The 24,685-nt window shown below is 36.7% G+C and overlaps 1 protein-coding gene across 4 annotated transcripts in view; it reads left to right on the top strand.

Annotated features, from left to right (window-relative positions):
* Nucleotides 1-12,514, top strand: part of LOC106867498 (uncharacterized) — a 49,538-nt gene extending 37,024 nt beyond the window's left edge. For all 4 annotated transcript variants that reach the window (XM_014912382.3, XM_052969971.2, XM_089356150.1 and 1 more), the window contains one exon: nt 8,783-12,514. In XM_014912382.3, coding sequence (XP_014767868.2) covers nt 8,800-9,699 — 900 coding nt within the window. In that variant the 5' untranslated portion in view covers nt 8,783-8,799 and the 3' untranslated portion in view covers nt 9,700-12,514. The remainder of the gene's footprint in view (nt 1-8,782) is intronic.
* Nucleotides 12,515-24,685: the final 12,171 nt, after the last annotated feature.

Genomic DNA, 24,685 nt, shown 5'->3' with positions numbered 1-24,685 from the left:
GACCGCGAGTCCGCTGCCCTAACCACTGGGCCATTGCACCTCCACAGTAAACTGCAATAACTAAATTATATGCTAAATTGAGATCCATCTTTAAGTCTATATAAATAATAATCCCACCGGTCTTCCATAGATGCTACTATAATGAAAGTTCAAACCTTATAAAAAAATTTCCAAAACAAAACACGATTAAAATTAATTAAATTAATGTTTTTATGAGTGAAATACATTATTTTATCATTCAAAATTTAATACTTATTAATATAACACCACTACAAGTTATAATATAAAATTACTAGTCACTAATATACACTTAAATCTCATTAAGTAGGAACTAATAAATGTACTTGTAATAAACTAATATTATAAACCTTGCTATGTTTAAAGCTAATTAAACTGTTTAAAAGACAATAAAACTACAAGTATTAAAACTACAAGTATTAACACTTACATGTTTAATCATACACGTGGCTCCCTCACCAAGAATTTAAAGGGCAACTAAATATTATGACGTAGTGCGTAATTAGCACTTTCTCCATTGTCTCAATACTGGTGACGTAGTAAGCAAATAACTCGAATTGTAAACCTTCAATTCCTTACAAATATTTGATAAGCGGAAGACTAGATATTACCCCGTCCACCATAGCCAAATTTAAATTAACACTTCAATAGAACTTTTCTGTTGAACGGTGGAACAATGGTTTTTCTGTGACAGCAGTTTTACATTTGCCAGATTGCCTTAAATAGGTCGAAATAATGTCTTCACCACTTTACCCTTTCTAACTTCTTCTATTTCACCAAAAGCTAGAATAGAGATATCACAGTACCACCAACGAAGTCCATTGTTCTCAACGATAGTCTATCATTCTGAATAGTTGTAAAAGCAAGAACCCCAAGCAAAAATCAATTAGTGACTTGGTGATAACTGAGTTAGTCGGCTCGTGACAACTCAATCTGTTAGTCAATGAATGACAAACTCGAGTCAGAGACAACTACCATCAGTTAGGGAGCAGACGCTAGAATCATGATCCAAACCCAGGCAGCTACTAAAGACAATGGTCAAATGGAGAAATGAAATTTACAGTCAGCAGCTATGAGACCCAACTCCCTACACTGTCACTTTCACTAACTCACTTTGTCTTCTCTCCACATTACCATATCTCTCTCTATGGTTTACTACTACAATACGAACGCACAGGCCGAAATAAACTTTTTTATTTCGCACGCTCTAGAATTTTATCACTTGCCCGTCGAGGCAAGGTATTGTATAATGCAACGGTAAAAATAAACATTTCCTTAAAACTTCATGCATTGATCATCTTTCATCGTTACACACACACACACACACACACACACATATATATACATATATATATATGTATGTATGTATGTATGTATATATATATATATATATATATATATATATATATATATATATATATATATATATATATATATATATATATATATATATCAAGGTGGATTCCTAGTACGCCAAATCACCTTACCATGAAGAGTGTGTTCTCAAAAATTTTAGCAAACGCCAGAATGTATGCGAGCAAGACAAATGAGAGGAGACAAAATTCGTAGTCCTCGGACATTGTTTAAGTATGCTGGTTTAAGTTAATATTATTTAATAATATTGATTTCTACCCTCATTATTTCATTTATATATATATATATATATATATATATATATATATATATATATATATAACCTACGTGGTGGCCTAAATGTATATACAGTGTGCGATGGGTAAACTGTTCTCATTCTATATTTTTGATTTCACGCATGCGCATTGTTTGATTTTTATTTCGTCGACTACACAGCATAGCAGGGCCAGTTGGGGACCGTCTGTGAGAAAAAAGCAACATGACGCAATTCACTATGCCATATATGGATACAGGACGTCACTAGCGGTGCAAATAACATGAAATCCGTAAACAAACGAGTTAAATACGTCAACAACGAGAAAAAAAGGGAAAACAGGACATATCTATACTATAAAAGGCAAATTTTCTCTGTGTGTGTGTATGTTTAAAATTAATACGTTTACACAGTTCCAAATTTCTTCGATTAAACAATCCCAATCAACAAAAACACTGACAACATTCAGCATTTGTAAATTCATTTCAATATTACTTACTGATATTCACACATCATTTGTACTTTCATTTCACTACAACTTATCAAAAGCATTTCTCATTCCCTTAAGCTATTCTTCTATATGATATACCTATTTTGCTTGCATTACTGTAACATAGCGTCCGATATTTCACTATTATTTACTAATATTTATTATCAAAAAAAATGTCTCATAAAAAAAGACCGTCACAAAACGAACGTCAAACAAACACACGATGTGCATCAAAAAACGACGATGAGACACGCGCACAGCTTGCAGGTTAGCGACAGAGAAAGAAATCTCGACGTGCATCTGAAACCGAACATCAACAAAATGTTAGATAAATAGAATAACATATACAACTCATTTATTATTATCATTTCATAAACAAACACAAGTTCATGTAAGATATTGATTTTTCTTCTGCTTCAATTATTACATAGTTTTCTCTTCTAAAAATGCTCACATACAGTGGGAGTAAATTATACATATAATAATACATTCAATGTGGCTCCCGATAAACAGTAAAAGTAATTACCCGATCAACGACGGGTTTTATTGCTAGTTATATATAAAATAGCCCTGTGTGTGTGCGTCCGCTTTTCACGCGAAAACGACTGCGCGAATTTGTTCCATACTTGAGATGCATGAATAATTTGACCTCGGATAATCATAACTAGATTTTTTCAATTTATTATTTTTTTTTATTAAAAATAAATAATATTGCTTTATATTCATTTCTTTTGAAAGGTTTTTCAATGACAACTTCAGGTATTGACATAGCAACCGTTGCAGACGGAATTTTCAGTTCTCACTTGCGAAACCGCTCATTCTCTATTTTAATGTTTGCATTTCAAGTTTTAATTTGCTATCTGCAAGCAACTACGATAAATCACTGAAAGAAATATTTACTCAGCAAGTGAGATTTTTTTATAAATCGAAGTTTTCATGAAAATTTACTTTCTGAACTTCCTTTTATTATTGAATATTTCAAGTTCACAAATTTAAATATTCGGTACAAGATTAATACGACTTTTTCATTTCATGTTTATTTCATTCATTGTTTGCAGTGCTCTCTCTCTCCTCTGCTTTCTCTCTCTCCTCCGCTTTCTCTCTCTCTCCTCCGCTTTCTCTCTCTCTCACACACACACATACTGTGTCTCTGTCATATAAACGCACGCACACACACTCCAGGTTTGATTTCGTTATTACACAAATATCACATTAAAATTTTGCAATTCAACATGAGGCGTTCAAAAAAATATATGAATTCTTTCGGTTAAACCCGCGCACTTCGTTAATTCCCGTAAAAATTTCTTATTTATTTACTTTTTGCGCTTATGACCTTATACATATCTCGGATATAATTTGCCAGTCCTAGAAATGCTTGTAAAGTCGGTGGAGGCATATTTTTAATTGCGCCTGCCCTCGACGGGTCAGGTCTCCGTCCATTTCTGTCAATAATTTGTCCTAAATATCTTATTTCCTTTTCTACTTTAGGCACAAGGCCCGAAATTTTAGGGGAGTGGCCAGTCGATTAGATCGACTCCAGCACGCAACTGGTACTTAATTTATCAACCCCGAAAGGATGAAATGCAAAGTCGATCTCGGCGGAATTTGATCTCAGAACTTAAAGACAGACAAAATACCGCTAAGCATTTCGCCCGGTGTGCTAACGTTTCTGCCAGATCGCCGTCTTAAATATCTTATTTCTGAGAAGAGAAATTCACATTTTTCTTCACTCAAAGTAAAACCGTAATCCTTAATTTTTTCAAATATTTTACGAGCTTGACGTGTTGAGTTCTAGATTAGTTTTTAATGAGTATATTACCCAGACATGGAATGGCGAATTCACAGTCCGCTAACACTGAATCAATAATCTGTTGAAAAAATTGCTGGTGGAACTTTTATATTTATACAATCCCTTATGTGTGTTGAATGTTAGGTATTTCGAGCATTCATCGTCTACTCTAATTTGTAGGTATGCGTCAGAGAGATCTATAGTAAAAAATATCTTTCCACCGTTCAATTTCGCAAAAATATCCTCCGATGTAGTTAGCGGACAGTGGCACGTTTTCAGACATTCATTTAACCCAATGGAAAAATCAGCGCACACTCTGATTTTATTATTCTTTTTCTTAATGTACACAGTTGATGCTGCCCATTTAGAATATTCTACTTTTTAGATCTGAGAAATAAAGGAGATGAGCAATTTCTCCCAGCTAAGTTCCACGATCTTCTATGACGTGATCTTTGTAGTGTGGAGTCTTGCACTGTCCTCATAAAAGACCATTCTCTTTAAATTAATTAAAGCAGGCCTTTTTTTCTTCAAACAGCGCTCAAACGTTCTAATTGGTGATAGTAGATTTGAGCATTGATTGTTGCATTAGTTGGTAACAGCTCAAAGTGGATGATTCCTTGGCAATTCCACCAAACAGAGAGAAGAGCCTCCTTCGCATGGAGTTCCCTTTTCGGTTGTGGTTGGGCCTTTCCCCCTTACCAAGCCAATGTCTTCAACGCTTAACATTTTGATAAAAGATCTATTTTTAATCACTGGTCACCAGTCTGTCCAAAAAGGGCGAAATAAGTTCACGGGAACGAAAACAACAGATGTTGATGTTGGGATTTGCGGTTGGCATCAGACAAATCATGAGGCACCCATTTCCCGAGTTTTGAGACATCTCCAAGCTGCTGAAGATGGCGGCGAACACTTGTATGGCTTGAACGAAGCTTACTTGGCAATTCTTTAACTGAAACTGCATGATCATTATCAAGCTCTGCCAAAAAGAGCTTGCCAATTAGTTCTCAGTTATTCAGAGATTTCGTGGCTGTGGTATTTATTATGCTGGGTAAGGAAAAGAAAAAGGAATATACACGAGGTGAGTTAAGAATAAGGCTATGTAGTTGTGGAGTTCTGGACACGGGCTTCTATTTTTTCTTACTCACCCATTTGTGGGTGGGATATTCAGTTACCTAGTACGTGTGTTAAATTCCTTAAAGGTTTTGGCATTTTTGTATGTTGGAAATTATTTGTTTCCCGAATGCAGTATTGTACCATAGAGTAGTCCTGGAATTCCTGTTGCTTTGAGCATTATTATGTGTTGTGCAGTTGTTAATATTTGGGCCTTTCCTTCTTCCATGGTGTCGGTCCCCGTGTCTGGGATTTTGAGGTCGCATTTTTTTGTAGTATTAGATGTACGTCTGTGGTAGTTTTCCTCACTTCTATATTTGAAATTAGGCTTATTTAGAACCCATCAACTACAGTACACAAATAAGCCTGCCAATACAATAAAATAAACTTTGACCACATGGTTCCGGGTTCAGTCTCACTGCGTGGCACCTTGGGCAAGTGTCTACTACTATAGCCTTTTGTGAACTCCACAAAATCTGCATCGGTTGTCACATTTTACGGCTTTTCCTGCATTCCTATCCCTTTCATTCATCAGGTATTTCGTTGATATTTTCTGTTTCTGGATAGCAAACGCATATCCTTCAAAGTAAGATATAATAATCCGGTTATTGGTTCATGATAGACTGCTTGGATGATCAATGTTACTATCATTTCTGAGCTTTCTTCTAAGATGTCCATGCATGGTCTTCTGCTCATATATGCTCACCCTTTCATCTGACGATACATTGCGGTAGCGTCGTGCAACTTCTTTGGGCATGTATTTAAGGTTATCAGACAAGGAATGCTGCTCAAGGAGCTACCTCCCAAATCTTATGATGTTATCAGCCTCATGTATGCAAACTTGGTCTAGGGATGCACTTCGATACTTAGTGATTAAAAAATTTTACCGAAGGGATCTGATACAACATTCAAAGACGGTCTGGCTCGATGTTAAGCCTCTGCCCCCCTTGTTTTCGTTTAAGGTAGTGGCGGTCTATGCCGCCATTGATGTGGAAATTATGTGTGCTTGTTAGTATTTTCTAGATTTTCACATCAACGGCTCAGATCTCATCAAGCATCCAATCAAGCAGCCCAAATATTGGTATGAGTACTGGCACTGCAAACACATTGTGCAAATTGCTTTATTGAATGCAGAGAGTTCCGAGGTCCAAATTTTCTTTATTCGGCAGTAATATTCTTCACTGTCATATGTTTTGTTACAGGTGCCATTGTATGTATGTATGTATGTATATTGCCCAGTTTTGTATGTATGTATGCATTATGTATGTATATTGCCCAGTTTTGTATGTATGTATGCATTATGTATGTATATTGCCCAGTTTTGTATGTTTTGCTTCATGCATGTATTCTCATATCTAGTCATACTCATATTTACTTAATAAACTTCTGGAAAGTTTTACAGATTTTTACAGTTCCAATGATGGATTAGATCTGTAGTCTTTGAATTAACTTTCCCCTTTCTGGTTTTGAGAAGCCTAATTTCTCAAGATTGGCATTTAGGTAGTGTGTTACATATCCCAGGGCCCCAATAACTACAGGTATAAACCTGAACTTGTAATCTGGATTGAGTAACTGCAAATTTCTCAATAGTTTAGCGTTGGTATGCTCTTTTTCACTGATCTTTAGCTTTATGTTAACATCCGTTGGACAGCTGATTTCCACAATTGTAGTTTCTCTTCTCTATCCCAAATCATTAAGTCAGGTCTATTAAGTTTACATTTTATTGAGATTTTCCTTGGGACATTCCACCTTTTTATTATGAATAGCTATGGCTTCCACCATACTATGGGTTCTATTTCTTTGTCCTTGGAGTTATCCGACAGATTTCGTTATAGTGTTCTAGCTACATCATGTATATACATATATATATATGTGTGTGTTTGTGTGTGTGTGTGTGTGTGTGTTTGTATGTGTGTGTGTTTGTGTGTGTGTGTGTGTGTCTCTGTGTGTGTGTGTGTGTGTATTTACTGGATTACTGATATTTATCAACGGTTTCTGCCATTGTGCTGATGCACTATTTTTTATCATTAATAAAACTGTCAGGATTTTTAACGACACGGGTATGGTAGTATTCATATAAGCGACGAGTTTCTTTCAGTTTCCGTCTACCAAGTCTATTTACAAGGCTTTGGTCAACCCGGGGCTATAACAGTTGACATAAACTATCTCAATTAATCAAAATTTTTCAACTCATATTTTTTTGAATATGTGAGATTCGAGTGAGAAGCTTTCATGGTGAAGGCAGAAGGAAAAGAGCAGCACACAACCTTTTAGTAGAGTTTCTCAGATCAGTAGAGTGATGGAAGGAAGAAAGGTGTGTGAGTACAGTAAGAAGAAACCCCAACCCATAGGACATAATTAGTTCACATAGTCGGTCAGAAGATTATCATCAGAGTTAATTCTGCAAAGGGCCAATGCACTACGTGATGTTTTTAAACAGGTGGTGGATTATGTCTGCTAGTCAGAAAGAATTCCATACGGCGAATTCCGAACAGTATCTGTCTAGCCAATTTCTAGCTGATAAAGCTTGAGTCAGTCCGAGTCTATCGTTGAAAGATACTTGTGCTGCGCAATGGGACAGAACCCGGAACAACGCGAACGTTTTAATATCATGCACATGGATAAAATAAGTGTTTCTAACTAAGGCATAAAGCCAGAAATGTAGAAGGCGGAAGTTAGTCCATTATATTGATCCTATTGCATCACTGGTACTATATGTTGTCGACTTTGGAAGGTAGATCAAAGGTAAAGTTGATTTCGGCAGGATTTGAACTCAGAACTTAAAGAGCTGGAGTAAATACTGCAACGTATTTTGACAGATGCTCTAATGATTCTACCAATCCACCATCCAGGATGAATAATTTAAAGGAGATAAGTCAAAAGAACCTGAAGTAAAGGAAAATAAAATTAATATTGCAGTCAAAACTGATAGAGAACGAGTTAGTCTTTATGACTAGCAGACATAATCCGTCACCTGTCTTAACATCGTGTAGTCCATGGGTCTTTTGCAGAATAATCTCAGATAGTAATCTTCTGACAAGTTTGTGAACTATTTATGCCCCGTGGGTCAAGGTTTCTTCCTACTTCACTCCTTCACCTTAGTTTTCATGCGTTAGTATTCAAGTCTCGTATACAACAGACCACAGCTTTCAAAGATTTCCTTACAAGACGTTTCACGACAGTTACTGACAAGAAAACCGCAAATGAAATCATTGTTTTGCTGTAAATGAGGCCTGCTCCCAAAACCACGTAGTTACTGTTAGTTACCACTCTCAACATGAAAGGTTCTGACTTATATTGGCTCACCAGATCTGTTGTAGTGTTTGTGAATGTTTTAAATAAACGAGCTGCTAGCCATGTTGTACTTTGTCATGCGCTTAACGCTGTTATGACTGAAACTATGGGTGCGGTTTGAAGTCGCTGCCGTTGAGTGGTATTTTGATCAAGGCCGAAAGACTTAAAACTTTTTTTAATACTATACTTTTAGAAAGATAGATGGGTGGCTGGGGGAAACAGAGGGAGAGAGAGAGAGAGAGAGAGAGAGAGAGAGAGAGAGAGAGAGAGAGAGAGCGAGAGCAAAGTATAAAAATCGAACGTCTACCTCGCATCCTTTATATTTCTGTCATTCAATTATAACGTCCTTCCTAGATTTGCCTTGAAAAATATTTTTCATTTGGCTCTTTTTCAGGATATAAACCTCCTCTTTTATGTGTCGAAGTATTGCTAATGTTTCATTTGTATTTTCCAGATCAATGCTATTACAAAATGGAATCACCAAGAAAATATTGGTCAGTGCTCATTCTGCTCGTCTTTTGCTTCGACATCACCTATGCTTCTGAAGGACGATGTCCTGTTGACTGTAAATGTTCTAAGTCTAGGATTGAATGCGTCTCACCTTCATTCCCAATACATATACCAAATGACAAGATAGACTCACTTTTAATTCGAGGCAAACTCGGAGACATTCAAAAGGGAGCGATTGCTTATCGTGAAAAAGGGTCTATGCTACAGTTGGAAATAAATGTCGACTGCATCAACGAGATTAAACCAATGGCTTTCGCAGGAACAGTGAAGATCATCAAGTTTACTGCAAAAAAAGTTTTTAAAATCAATCCACATGCATTTAGTAATATAGACTGTCAAGATTTTTACATTCTAGATTCTAACATTTCCATTATATCCGGCTTTGCCTTCGGAAACATCAGTTGTAACAGTCTTAAAGTATCGAATTCAAATATTTCCGCACTTGAGACCAATGCGTTTAGTATCAACCGAATTGGCAATGTCGTTTGTGTATTTAATACATTTAACTGTATTGACAAAAATGCGTTAGTTCGAAACAAGGATTTTGAAATGATAGGAAATACGATATATCAGTTTCTTGAACAGGACACTATGCCTGAAACATTCAGAAATAACAAACTAACTTGTAATTGTTCTCTAAAATGGTTTTTTACAAAAAACTATTTGACTGCGCCGAATAATACTTGCTCATTACCACTGAAGTATAAAGGGAAATCCTTACGATCGGAAATGTTTAATTCGTGTAATACAGCTACAGAATCGGTTACAGAATGCTCAAAACCAAACAACTCTAACATACTAAGATGGAATATGTTAATCAGTTCTGCCCTTCTTGTAATAACACTCATTGTTTTTAGCTAACATTCATAATACATGTTAAACTATCGATAATATTTTAATAGTTATTCACATGAGATAAGAAGAAAGGTATATTTAGCAACTATGCTGGTGTGTTTATACCCCTGTAGCTTAGCGGTTCGGCAAGAGACCGATGGTATAAGTACCACACATTAAAATTCTTGAAGGTGATGTCCCGGCATGGTCGCGGTCTAATGACTGAAACAATTAAAAGATAAAAGATATATAATAATAATAATAATAATAATAATAATAATAATAATAATAATAATAATAATAATAATCCTTTCTATTATAGGCATAAGGGCCTGAAATTTTGGGGGAGGAGGCCAGTCGATTAGATCGACCCCAGTACGCAGCTGGTACTTAACTAATCGACCTCGAAAGGATGAAAGGCAATGTCGATCTCGACGGAGTTTGAACTCAGAACGAAGTGACGGGCGAAATACCGCTAAGCATTTCGTCCAACGTGCTAACAATTCTGCCAGCTCGCCGCCTTCATATAATATTAATAATAATAATAATAATAATAATAATAATAATAATAATAATAATAATAATAATAATAATAATAATAATAATAATAAATTCTTGTTTTAGCCACAAGGGCTCACATACAAAACATTAATTGACGCACAACAACATGAAAGATAAAAACAGGACGATACAATGGGTTTTGCCGCGTGTACACAATGTAATAACAATAAAAATTGAACAAATTAAAATTCCCAATAGGGAAGGCGCTTTAAGATCCTGATAGAAAAACCCACAAAAGCCACGGGTGCCTAAACAACAGCGCAAGAGCCTTTCTCCTTCTTTTTTGCAGGTGCGGGCTCAGAATTGGCCCTTTCACACTGGCCACTCTTCCAGCATTCACCCATCTTTCAGCAAACTTGCTACAAGGCAACACTTTCCTCTCCATCCTCAACTTCCTTTTCAAGTGAAACTCGAAAAAGATGATGAGGGCTTGGCCCAAATGCGGGACAAAGAGGGGAGGCGCAGAAAAAAAAATAATAATGATCTTTTAGCATCAGCTTTAATTCCATATAGTGTTTGGCTTTTAAGGGAGACGATATACGAGGTGTATTCTAGACGTTTCAGACTTTTGTATGAGAGACGATTATTAGTTTCAAAGAAATACAAAACACTAATCTCCTTCAAAGTAGGATCCTCTGACTTCAATGCACTTGTAGCTATCCAGCCATTTCGTGAAGGTCCCAAAATGAAGGTGTCCAGGACTCTTGTCACAACTCCCATCTTCTTAATGTCTTCTAAAAGACTGCCGCTGAGGTTTTTCACCTGGAGGATCGACCAAAAAGTATCAGAGAGCAATGTCCGGACTGTCAGGTGAGTGAGGGACTGTACTGAGGTCTTTCTCTGATAAGTAGTTGGTTACCAGAATGCTCATCACTGAACACTCTGAGAACAAATTTTGCGTATCTTCAGATCTTCATGAATAATTCTGTGTACAGTTTACTCTTTTACTTGTTTCAGTCATTTGACTGCGGCCATGCTGGAGCACCGCCTTTAGTCGAATCAAATCGACACCAGGACTTATTCTTTGTAAGCCTAGTACTTATTCTATCGGTCTCTTTTTGCCGAACCGCTAAATTACGGGGACGTAAACACACCAGCATCGGTTGTCAAGCGATGGTGGGGAGTCAAACACAGACACACAAACATATATATATATTTACATATATACGACGGGCTTCTTTCAGTTTCCGTCTACCAAATCCACTCACAAGGCTTTGGTCGGCCCGAAGCTATAATAGAAGACACTTGCCCAAGGTGCCACGCAGTGGGACTGAACCCGGAACCATGTGGTTGGTAAGCAAGCTACTTACCACACAACCACTCCTGTGCCTATTACCACACAGCCACACACAAACTCCAAACTAAATGCTCGTTATTTTTATAGGCACACGACAGTCTTCATCCAGAGTATTGCGAATTTTCTTGGCCAGTTCTGACGTTCTAACGTCCCTCTCCCATCCACAGTTCTCATCGTCTCTCACTTCTCTACTGTTCTTGAAAATCTTGTGCCAGCGAAAATGTTAATCTATAAGCAATCTGAAGTAATTTATAGGGGTCTCTGGCGTTTTTACCCCGTTTAACACAATACTTTATTGCATAGAGAGCTTTCCACTGTCCCGACTGTCTTCTGCAAATTAGTCGGCTATGACAAGCAATGTTTAGCAGAGTGTGTTTCAAACATGAAAAACAATCTTCTGCATCAATAATTGTTCCTGAAAGTTGTTTTTTATTCCTTCTACGGACTGTTCGAATCTTACTATCTTCTTGCATCTCGATCCTTGGATCTTAGCTTTCCTTATTATATATTCTTTAATTCTTTTATTCTTTTGTTCTTTTACTTGTATCAGACATTTGACTGCGGCGATACCAGAGGGTTTGTTTAGTCGACTAAATCGGACCTCGGCCTTATTTTTAAGATGAGTACATATTCTGTCGGTCTCGTTACCGAACTACTAAGTTACGGGGACGTAAACACACAAACACCGGTTGTGAAACGGTGATGGAGGTACAAACACAAATACACAGGCACACCCCACAGACACAGATACACACACACACATACATACATACATACATACATACATACATACACACATACACACATACATACATACACATACATACATACATACATGATTGACCGCTAAATCCACAAGTTTTCTTTTATTCTCTCTCTTTTTATATCATCGTGTTTCTTTCTGTTGAAGAATGAAGGCTCGAAACCTAAAAGACTTTCTCACCTTCCCGAGTGTCAAACTAATACACCTGCTTGTTGTTTATACACTTGTCTTCGTCTTTTGTTCTTCTGTAAATTTCAAAAATACAACTGTCCAAGGGATAAATATATCCGTAAGCACTATTGGTGTATTACCTAACTATGTATAGGCCTTGCTGTAAGGTTAACTGCAGTTGGTAATTTAAGAGTAAATCGTGGTTTAATATATGCAAATAAGGTAAGAGAAGAAATGAAGCAATATGTAACAATTAGAAGTTGATCATTAGTATTGAATTATCATAGTTTCTTTATGGTTAAGATAACATTTACAGCTGTTTCTGTTTGTTATTTTTTTAAGTAAACTTACGCTTATCTCATTCAGATTAAGTTAGATCACTGACTAACATACTAATTGCTAGTGATGCCATTAACATGCATACGAATTTTCCTTTTTTCTCCTGTCAACCTTCGATCTCCCATCAATATTCTTCGGGTAAAGTTCAAATCATCCTGATAATGTGTGTTACATGGAACGAGATAAACGCAAGTTTACCTTAAAAATAACAAACAGAAACAGCTGTAAATGTTATCTGAACCATAATTAAACTATGATCATTCAATACTAATGATCAACTTTTAATTGTTACATGTTGGTCCATTTCTTCTCTTACCTTATATATATATATATATGTGTGTGTGTGTGTGTGTGTGTGTGTGTGTGTGTGTGTGTGTGTGTGTGTGTGTGTGTGTGTGTGTGTATGACGGGCCTCTTTCAGTTTGCGTCCAGCAAATCCACTCAGAAGGCTTTGGTCGGCCCGAGGCTATAGCAGAAGATACCTGGCCAAGGTGTCACACAGTGAAACTAAAACCTGAACCATGTGGTAGAGAAGTAAGCTTCTTACCACACAGCTATTCCTGCACCTGTGTGTGTGTGTGTGCGCGTGCTTGTAAACATACATGCATGCATACATACACAGAACCAGATTACAAGTTCAGGTTTATACCAGTAACTATTGGGTCATTGGGATATGTAACACCCTGCTTAAATGCCAATCTTGAGAAATTAGGCTTCTTAAAACCAGAAAGGAGAAAGCTGATTCAAAGACTACAGATCCAAGCCATCACTGGAACTGTCAAAATCTGTAAACCTTTCCAGAAGTTAAATCATTTAAGTATATATGAGCACGTCTAGACATGCAACAATATGCATGAGAATACATACATAAAACAAAACATACAAACCTGCACATATACATACAAACATGCAAAAAAACCTTGTTTTTGATGTGGAAATTCCAATGAAGAAGCTTTAGATCTAGGTTAGAAACCGGCTCTTTTTCTATTGACGAGTAATCTTGAAATACAATTGAATTATGACAAACTTACGACGTGTTTCTTTCAGCTTCCGTCTACCAAATCCGCTCACGAGGTTTTGGTCGGCCAGAAATTATTGTAGAGAACATCTGCCCAAGACACCACGCAGTGTGTTAAATCCGCAACTTTGTAATTGGCAAGCAAACGTCTTACCATACAACCATGCTAACACCTATAAATGGATGGATAAATTGATGGAGATATTCATAAAATCCTATCCTAATAAACTGTAAGAACAACGACGGATATGCAATTTGCTCAGTAATTTTTTTCGACCTTTTTTTTATATTTATGCAACTTGCACTGTAATTTTTTTGTTTTCGACATTTTTTGTTTTAATTTTCAGATTCCTCTTTAAAATACAGTTGTGATTATTTTAATCAAGTAATTACAAGTGTCAAAAAAGAAATATAACTAGACGATTTTTAATTTCGCAGTGAATTGAAAAGACTGGGTTTATATAAAATGGAATCAACAGAAATGTGTCTCAGTATAATGACTTGCTGTTTCAGAAGATTGCAAGACGTTCTTTATTGATGCTCTAAGCCATGAAGAATAATTCAAGTTTACCTATAATATATTTATTGTTCCTTGTAGTTAATTTGACAATTATTACGTCATCAACCCTTAAGCATTCGGATTATTTTGTCAAATGCAATACTTATTTATTTACATTTTAATCCAGTTTATTTACATTTTAATCTCATAGCTTCGAAATTTCGAAGAAGTGATTGTTTAATTTTAGAATGACATTGCAGGTTAGGTGTGAGAGTCTGGAACTGGCCAGTTTCAACGAAAGGGTTAGCCCGGAATAGGTTCCAAATGAAATAACTATTATTAGTATTAGTGTTAACAATACATATATAATGTGTCATTGTTTAATTTCTCTTCATAACAACAGAGAAAGATCTGAAAGAGCTTGTCAAACCGGTTTACACTCCTAAATTGAAAACGTTATTGCATAAATATCCAAAGATACTTTTTAAAACAGACACACACACATACGCACAGACACACAGACAAAGACACACACACGCACACACAGGCAAACACACACACACACACACACATGTCGCACTTCTGTCGGTTTCGTCTACCAAATTCAGTCACAAGGCTTTGGTCGACCCGAAGCTATAGTAGAAGATACTTGCCCAAGCTACCACGCAGTGGGATTAAACCCTGAACTACGTGGTTGGAAGCAAGCTTCTTACCATATAGCCACACCTGCAATATGTATATTTATTTGACTGGCCTTCTAAACTGCTGTTCCTGACTGTTCGTTTTCTGTTCTTGTAATTACATATTACAATAAAATACATCGTAAAATGCAATTAGTATGCGGGCATCATCCACATTACGGAACTGTTACGCTCGCAAAGAAAAAAGGAACTTGTTGCAACGTTGTTTTCTGTAACGCGAAATCAGTTTCCTCGTTGATTTTTATGTTACATGGGAGTCAAATGGAAAAAATTACGGATTACAGAACTACATGTTACGGTAAGATTCTTATGAACTCAACGCCTCCGTAACGCAAAAGATGCCAGTAATTATAGACACGCATTCATATCTCGACCCACACGCGTGTAAACAGAGTAAGCTATTTGCTCCAAATTAAGAATATATTCCTTCTATTTAAAAATAACAAGAAACAATTTCTAGCAGAATAAAGTGTTTGTTTCGTATTAATTTCATTGAGCGAAATTCTAGTCCGGTCATGGAAATCGGTTCCTGAGTTTTATAGAAACAAATTATTCCTGTGATACCATTCGCTTGTAAGCCAATAGTTTAGTTAGTATTGACACGTTTAACAAAGTAAGCATTAAGAAGTTAACTAGAAAAATACAGGTCAATGACTTGATTAACTACATTTAATTATTTCGGCAGTTACAGACTTGCGGATGTCACAAATATGCATGTATGAATGTACAAGTGTACATACCCATATGTGACATCTACAATGTCACATATAGGTATGTATGAATATACATACATATCTACATTCATTCATACATACATACTACATACTACATACATACATACATATAACTAGCTGCTGATCTTGCAACAAGCAAAGCAGTTAGTTAAAAAGTCTCTGTAAGTGATAAAAGCAGTTACTGTACGGCCAAGTAATGTTTGTCGCCACTTCAACGTGGCTGTTCCGTAAGAACAGGAGTTACTGCGATTTCTTTAACCCCAAGAGGATATCTCGTCTAGTAAGTTAATGATGCCACCTACATCCGATATATTGCAAGCATGCAAGCTGGGGAGCGAACCCTACCACCTTCAAGCGATAGGACCTGCAGACCAGCTTGGTTTCGAGCTATTTCTGTCCTTCCTCAGTGCTGCACACCTTGTCTACTAGAGATGGCAGTAGTTCGCTGAAGTCTGTAATATATGAAAATTCAAGCAACATTCAGTTGCTGATCATGCAACAAGCAGGAGTGGCTGTGTAGTAAAAAGCTTGCATCACAACCACATGATTCCGAGTTTAGTCCCACTGCGTGGGACTACATATATATGTATATATATATATATATATATATATATATATATATATATATATATATATATAGATAGATAGATAGATAGATAGATAGATAGATAGATAGATAGATAGATAGATAGATAGATAGATAGATACACTATATATATATGTATATATCTATGTGTTTGTGTCTGTGTTTGTCTCCCCACCATCACTTGACAACCGATGTTGGTGTGTTTACGTCCCTGTAAATTACCGGTTCGGCAAAGAGACCGATAGAATAAGTACTAGACTTACAAAGACTAAGTCCTGGGGTCGATTTCTTGCCCCAGTATGGTGTTGCTCCAGTATGGTGTTGCCCCAGTATGGTGTTGCTCCAGTATGGTGTTGCCCCAGTATGGTGTTGCCCCAGTATGGCTGCAGTCAAATGACTGAAACTAGTAAAAGAATAAAAGAATAAAAGAATATTTCCGGTCACTTCAGCCATGTAACTACACACGTGCTTTTCTTGGACCTTTTTTCCCCCCCTTCTCTCCGGACCTTTCCTCTCTCCTCCTTTTGACTCGAAACATGATACACCTACTCGTTTTGGTACCTTTACTGAGCGCCAACGTAATGCATCCCATGCGTGCGTCCTTTTGATTTTTATTGTTTTGTTATTTTTAATTTTCGGTATGCCTACACACACACACACACACACACACACACACACACACACAACTATTTTCTTTTATTCTTTTACTTGTTTCAGTCTTTTGACTGCGGCCACGCTGGAGCACCGCGTTTTGTCGAGAAAATCGACCCCAGGACTTATTCTTTGTAAGCCTAGTACTTATTCTATCATTCTCTTTGCCGAACCGCTAAGTTACGGGGAGGTAAACACACCAGCATCTGTTGTAAAGCGATGGTGGGGGGCGGACAAACACGGACACAGAAACACACACATATATAACATACATACATACATACATTCATACATACATATATATATATATATATATATATATATATATATATATATATATATATATATATATATATATATATATATATTTTTTTTTTTTTTTAAATTTAAAAGCAGCAGAAATATAACAAAAAAAACGTTACTCTGAGTTTCACGTTCCCGTTCATCGGAACGTGAAACTCAATTTAACGGTTTTTTGTTATATTTCTGCTGCTTTTAAATAAAGCATATTACTCTACCTCTGGTATTTGAGTACTCTTTTTTCCACCTTGTTGCACATTTCATGTGCTTACTCCGGTATATATATATATATATATATATATATATATATATATATATATATATATATATATATATACATATATACGACGGGCTTTTTTCAGTTTCCGTCTACCAAATCCACTCACAAGGCTTTGCCCAGCCCGAGGCTATAGTAGAAGGCACTTGCCCAAGGTGCCACGTAGTGACACTGAACCCGGAACCATGTGGTTGGTTAGCACGCTACTTACCACACACCCACTTCTGCACATTGTATATCTATAATCCACATAAAAGTCATTGGTATTTCGCTTTGATTACTAAAATACTCTATGAATAGATTGAATCGAGTACTTCATTTCATACCTGCTTTGAGTCAATTGTAAATGGAACACAGAAAATTTACGTTTAGATCTGGCCTGGGTTTATAACTAATCGAAATAAGGGCATACATTTCACAACTGGTCTGAACCTATTATAAGTTGAAACGAGGTCACCAGTCGAAAGAGGACTTACGTATCTGCCTCCCTCACCTCATTCTGTCATTAGTTAAAATGGCATAGGCCTATTGCCAACATTGCACGGGCTAGCATGCACATTAAAATATTAAGGACCAAGATGGTTTATTATGATTCAACGTGTATGCAACAGATAGAAAGTCATATGTTAGTAAATGAACTAAATGTTTAACAAGGAAGGAATTCTTTTATCTTTTACTTGTTTCAATCGTGAGACTGAGGTCATGCTGGGGAAGAATTTTTAGTTGAATGAATCGACTCCAGTACTTTTTTTTAAGCCTTGTACTTATTCTATTGGACACTTTTTGCCAAACCACTAAGTTACGAAGACGTAAATACCCCTTACACCAGTTGTCAAGCGGTGGTAGGGGACAAACACACGCACAAGCAAATATATATATATATATATATATATATATATATATATATATATATTCACTGAGAAAGACTAGATCCAGATAAGTCGTCATAATAACATAATCCTGTGTACCAGACCTTTAGATGTTACTTTTAACATAAGAAGTTTACTGGTGAAGGCTACATTTGCCTTCATTGCCTGTTTGTTGCTTCAGTAGAAATCTACAGATGTACAAACGCACGGAACGGAGAAGATGAAACAAATATGGACGACTTGTTCCGAAACACCCCCGAGTGGGGAACGGTTCTCAAAAGTAACCCCCAATAGTTTTCCCCAAAATTCCTATGTCCTCGGAATCTACATAGACCGAGGTATATTTGTAGAGAATTTCATTAAGAAATATCTATTTTCTTGAAATGAAGACGAATTGAAGTGGACACTGGTGAATTTTCAGAAACTTCCCACCCCCTCCTAAAACACTTATCCCGCAAAATTTTGTATATTCGGAATCTACATGATATAATACATATTCGTAGAAACTTTTATTAAAACATATCCATTTTTCTGAAAGTTATGATGATCGAAATTGGACGTGGGGACAGAAATCTGTAGTTATGCCGACAGATTTGACACTTTCCTTCTAGACATCGTTAAATATGTATACAGAAATACACGAGTGCAGAAGATAGTAAACAATGAAAATAACTTGGTAACGGAAATTATGTGTCTTAATACGACGGGCAGAAAGTGAAAAAGAAATTTTAACGGAAAATAAAGTATTGTACGGGTTGAAGCGAAATTTGTCACTCAGTGAACCAAAGAGCCAGTATAGAAGGAATCAGAAAGAAACCGTTGACAACAGAAAAACGCAAAACCGTACGGATTGAAATGAAATTTATGGAGATACTTCTGTCAGCAAATTATGAAGTTACTTACATCAGTATTTGTGAATATCTTTCTGTCAGTAATTTGTCGTTGTTTGTTTGTAAATAGTGATTGAAAATTTAGACTTACAGTGAAAATAATAACATGGAAGTTAAACAATGGCGTATGAAAACTGAAAGTGAAAAGAATAGCGTCAGAAAAATGAAAGTGAAAACAAGAGATATAGAGATATGTTAAAGAGAGAGAGAGATAGATAGAGAGAGATAGAGAGAGAGAGAAGGATAGAGAGATATACATAAAGAGATATGTTAAGTCACTGACGCTAGAACACCGGAAGTAAATAGTTTCAGAACTCTCAAAGACGTAAATGTAATATAAAAAAGCAATATTTTATTTTCAATAATTTTTAATAAAAAAAATCAAATGAACAAGCTATTATTTGTCCAAGATCATATTATTCATGCATCACATGAAAGCAATTGGTGAAGCCATTTTTGCGTGAAAAGTGAATACGAACACATCTCTATTATATATATATATATATATATATATATATATATATATATATATATATATATATATATATATATATGGCGAATGCCGGTTTATAGGGTTACCCTGGGTCGCTAGCTATAAAGGTTCCCTAAAACCTTCAGACCCTAAAACCTGTTGGCCTATGGCCTCTTTAAAAGAATATGGAGGGGGAAACGATACAGATATAAACAATGAGGATTATCTCCCTTTGCTGCTGGTCATCAGCTTCAGGCTGTGTCGTCCTCCTTCAACTACGCCATCTGTCGGCTATGAGGGTAAAAAGTAGAGGGTTATCTTCCACTCTCATCAGCAATCAATTTCCGGCTGTGATGTAATTATCGCTAATACCGCTATTATCGCTATTATGCGGAACCGCGCCATATCTTTTTTTAAAGAGGCCATAGGCCAACGAGTCTTAGGGTCTGATGATAAGCCATAAAGGTACGCTTTATGGCGAGAAATCCAAGGTGGCCCTATAAACCGGCCTTCACCAGTAATAAACATAGATAACTGCTTCTTAGAGTGTGTTTCTTCTCCGGATTTTTGCTTATCTAAAAAGACGATATATATATATATATATATATATTTTTTAAATAATTTTTCTATCTTTATATAAGTATTTCATATTAATTCATTTGGTACTTATTGTTGGTTGAGATATATATCTAATTATGTTCTACTTACGATCTGACGAGTAGCTATATTTTTGAATAGAACTTATTTTCGATAATTTCAATTGATTTTAATCGATTTAAATTTCTTTTCTATTTGAAAATTGGTTATGAAACACGTGTAATCTTTTTATTATATTTATCTTATGATATTTACTTTACTTTATATTATACTCATTTATTGTGCTTTTAATTATTAATTTTTCTATATGTGATAGTGGATTTTCATCGATGAGTTCTTGAAAATTGGTTATTTTCCCTAAAACTATATATTTTATATATATATATATATATATATATATATATATATATATATATATATATATATATATATATATATATATATATAAACTGATAACTGAGAACTGTCCGACGAACGGGAACGTGAAATTCTGAGTAACAGTTCTGTGATAATTTTGCAGCTTTAATAAAAAAAAGTATATTACTCTACCTTTGATATTCGAGTACTATTTTTCCACCTTGTTTTGCACTTATGTGCTTACTTGTGTGTGTGTGTGTGTGTGTGTGTGTGTGTGTGTGTGTGTGTGTGTGTGTGTGTGTGTGTGTACGAAGGGCTGCTGAAAAGTTCCTGCCTTTAGGTAAAAGAAAATACAGGAGGATCAGTTAATTATGATTTTATTCAACATATTCCCTTCTCAGATTCACACACTTATTGTTTTTATAAGGTTTTGGCCGGCCCGAGGCTACGTACAGTAGAAAACACTTGTCCAAGGTGCCACGCAGCGGGACTGAACCCGGAACCATGTGATTGGGAAGCAAGCTTCTTACCACATACCCAAGCCCTCATCTTTTGAGAGGAGTCTGCTGCAAACATCTAGAGGAGGAAGTCGGATAATATTGGGGAAAATTCTTTTTTATATGCAATGTTAAATCGCTGAACGAGGTATTAACAGTAACTGCACGATAAAGTGAAGTATATTTGCCACTTAAATGTGGTTGACCCCTAAGGGTGGATGTTACTGTTGCTTTTAGCCCCAGGAGAACATCTCCTCCAGCTGGCTATCGACATACATCTGTGTCCTGTCTATATTTGCCAAGGGAAGTTATCTTTCCCATCTTGATCTGCGATACGTACGGACTCGAGTTTCAGGGTAATTTCCCTTCTTCAGCGTACGACAATCGCCGACCTTCGATGAGAAAGATATTTCCTGGCAAAATATCTTTTCCGCACATGGATTCCTTGCACATAAGAAAAAAAAAAACGAAATGGTCGCAAGTGGTATGCTCGATCGGGGCTAACTTGGGGAAGAAGAACAACAGCGAATATGCAATATGTTTCTGCTACATACAACACGTCCACAGAAACTGACGAGACAGAGCATAAAGTCGGTTCCGGGAAATTAACCATTCAAAATGTCGAACATTCGATTCTAGCAGCTGTCACTCTCATAATAATCGGTGATATGAACAAATGACTTGTGAACCAAGAGTAGACACTTCAGTATGTTTAACGTTCCTTGCAAGGTCGGCGATTTTCTGATATTTTCGCACTTTTTCAACTGTCCATTTTTATCGGCAAGCAACAGCTGCTTTAACTTGGCACTGTAAACAAACCATGTTAGTTTACCCGCTTGAAATCCATCAATATCGAGATTGGGTATGCAAAAGCCTACAGATCATTGTTGCTGCTTTTATGTACTCAATTATCAATTATTTTTTTGTTAAACAATTAAACTACATATATAATTTTTCTTTTACTTCATATATAAATCTGCTTAGTGTGGAGGCGCAATGGCCCAGTGGTTAGGGTAGCGGACTCACAGTCATAGGATCGCGGTTTCGATTCCCAGACCGGACGTTGTGAGTGTATATTGAGCGAAAACACCTAAAGCTCCACGAGGCTCCGGCAGGGGATGGTGGCGAACCCTGCTGTATTGTACAACTTTCTCTCACTCTTACTTCCTGTTTCTGTTGTGCCTGTAAGTCAAAGGGTCAGCCTTGTCACACTGTGTCACGCTGAATATCTCCGAGAACTACGTTAAGGGTACACGTGTCTGTGGAGTGCTCAGCCACTTGAACGTTAGTTTCACGAGCAGGCTGTTCCGTTGATCGGATCAACTGGAACCCTCGTCGTCGTAAGCAACGGAGTGCCAACAACAAATCTGCTTAGTGTTATCACCTGCAGCCATTTTAGAACGAAACACAAAGTAAGTAGTTGAGTACATGAAATATAGGACATAGTAAAATTTGATACTACAAATCCTTACTGGTGCCTCTACCAGTTACCTTGTTTAGTAGCCCACTCTTTACGGAAGTGCTGCGTCGATGAAAATCATGCTGTTACGTGACATTCTGTAACATGACATTCCGTAACGTGAAATGCATTTCCTTTTCGATTTTTGCTTCACTGACTTCAATGTCGACTTGAGTTTCGCGCTATAGAACACCACAATCTAGTACGATTTCCCAGAGTACATCGTTTCCGTAACATGAGGGAAACCTGTGGCTTGAGTATGTTGTAAATAACTATACCTGTTGTTTTCCCTTTCATAGGTAATATTTTGCTTGCTCTTCTTTCGTAGTGAAATCACTAAATACCAATCTAATTACAGCTCTTCCAGAGCTGAGCTCCGTGAAAGGAGCGGAAAGAAAGGCTATGAGACTGCTACATCTATTTACTCATCAACTTGCACAGAAACCGATTTTACATGTTACTCGACATTTCATGAATTCAACTCGTAACACTGCTATATTTAACTTCAAGTATTGTATTACTAACATATTCTTATGTTTGTTAGAAAATTCGTAAAATACATGGAATCATCAATATCCAGAAGAGTATCGTTTAACATCTCACTCTCCAGGAATTTTTTCTTTATTCTTTTTGGTGAGCAAATCATTTTAAAAGAAGCAACAAGAGTTTTTACCACGTTTCTAATAAAAACAGGACGCTAAATAGATTTAATTTTAGTTGATTTGTTTTTGTGCGTTTATTTTAGATTTGAGTAAGTAGTTATTAAAACTCTGTGGTTAGACTAAAGGTAACATTCAGTATTTCTTTTTTCTTTCTGATAATGCAACAATACCGCCACACGATAAACAAACGCATTTATCTCTAAAATTAGAGATAAACAGACTTCTTCCCACTCCACGCATAAAATTGTTTTTTCTTTGTTTTTTGTTTTTTTGGGCGGGGGTCACTCTTTTTCAGGGTGGAGGCGCAATGGCCCAGTGGTTAGGGCAGCGGACTCACAGTCATAGGATCGCGGTTTCGATTCCCAGACCGGGCGTTGTGAGTGTTTATTGAGCGAAAACACCTAAAGCTCCACGAGGCTCCAGCAGGGGATGGTGGCGAACCCTGCTGTACTCTTTCACCACAACTTTCTCTCACTCTTACTTCCTGTTTCTGTTGTGCCTGTAATTCAAAGGGCCAGCCTTGTCACGCTGAAAATCCCCGAGAACTACGTTAAGGGTACACGTGTCTGTGGAGTGCTCAGCCACTTGCACGTTAATTTCACGAGCAGGCTGTTCCGTTTATCGGATCAACTGGAACCCTCGACGTTGTAAGCGACGGAGTGCCAACAAACAAAAACTCTTCTCGGAATTACAAGGAAAATTATGGCATAAAAATCCTAACACCAAGCAGGAAAAACCAAAATTAGTTACACATTAAGTATTTGAAATCTCATGAATGTGAGGTTTGCCAAACGAAACTAAGAACTTTGGCAAACGTAACTTTTACATTAACATGTCTAGTTAATGTTTATTCGATGCAGGAATATTTTGTTAAATGTTGTTTAGAGTAACCAACACCTACCGGAATATTAGTTTCATGGTATGATAGGCCATTGGTGTAGTCTTCACCAATATTCTCCTTTGAGCTGCCCTATTTCTTCCCCATCAGCCGTAGATCGCCATTAGAATCAACCTTCAAACGTTCACTTTTGCTCAGAAAGCAGACCTGTCGTCAGACTTTAGTACCCGAGGATGCTTCAGAATATTCTGCGTGGGCACTAATGCTTAAGTGAAGTTTCGAAATAAGTGTACCACTGTAAATCTGAGGGTGCACCATTGAATAGTAAGGAGGAAGTGCTGTCCAGTGCACCTTCTTAGCGCAAGGAATTGCTTTGTATTCGTACGATCCTGAATGTTGTCATCCTGAGTGTGTTCTCTTTATTTGTTTAACATGCTTTCTGTCAGGGCTCATCCTTATTATTATTTCTGTTCCA

This window comes from Octopus bimaculoides, chromosome 8 (assembly GCF_046866305.1).
Source record: "Octopus bimaculoides isolate indiv1 chromosome 8, ASM4686630v1, whole genome shotgun sequence".
NCBI lineage: Eukaryota > Metazoa > Mollusca > Cephalopoda > Octopoda > Octopodidae > Octopus > Octopus bimaculoides.
Note: the sequence above shows the minus strand (reverse complement) of the source record. Positions and strands in the feature narration are given on the sequence as shown.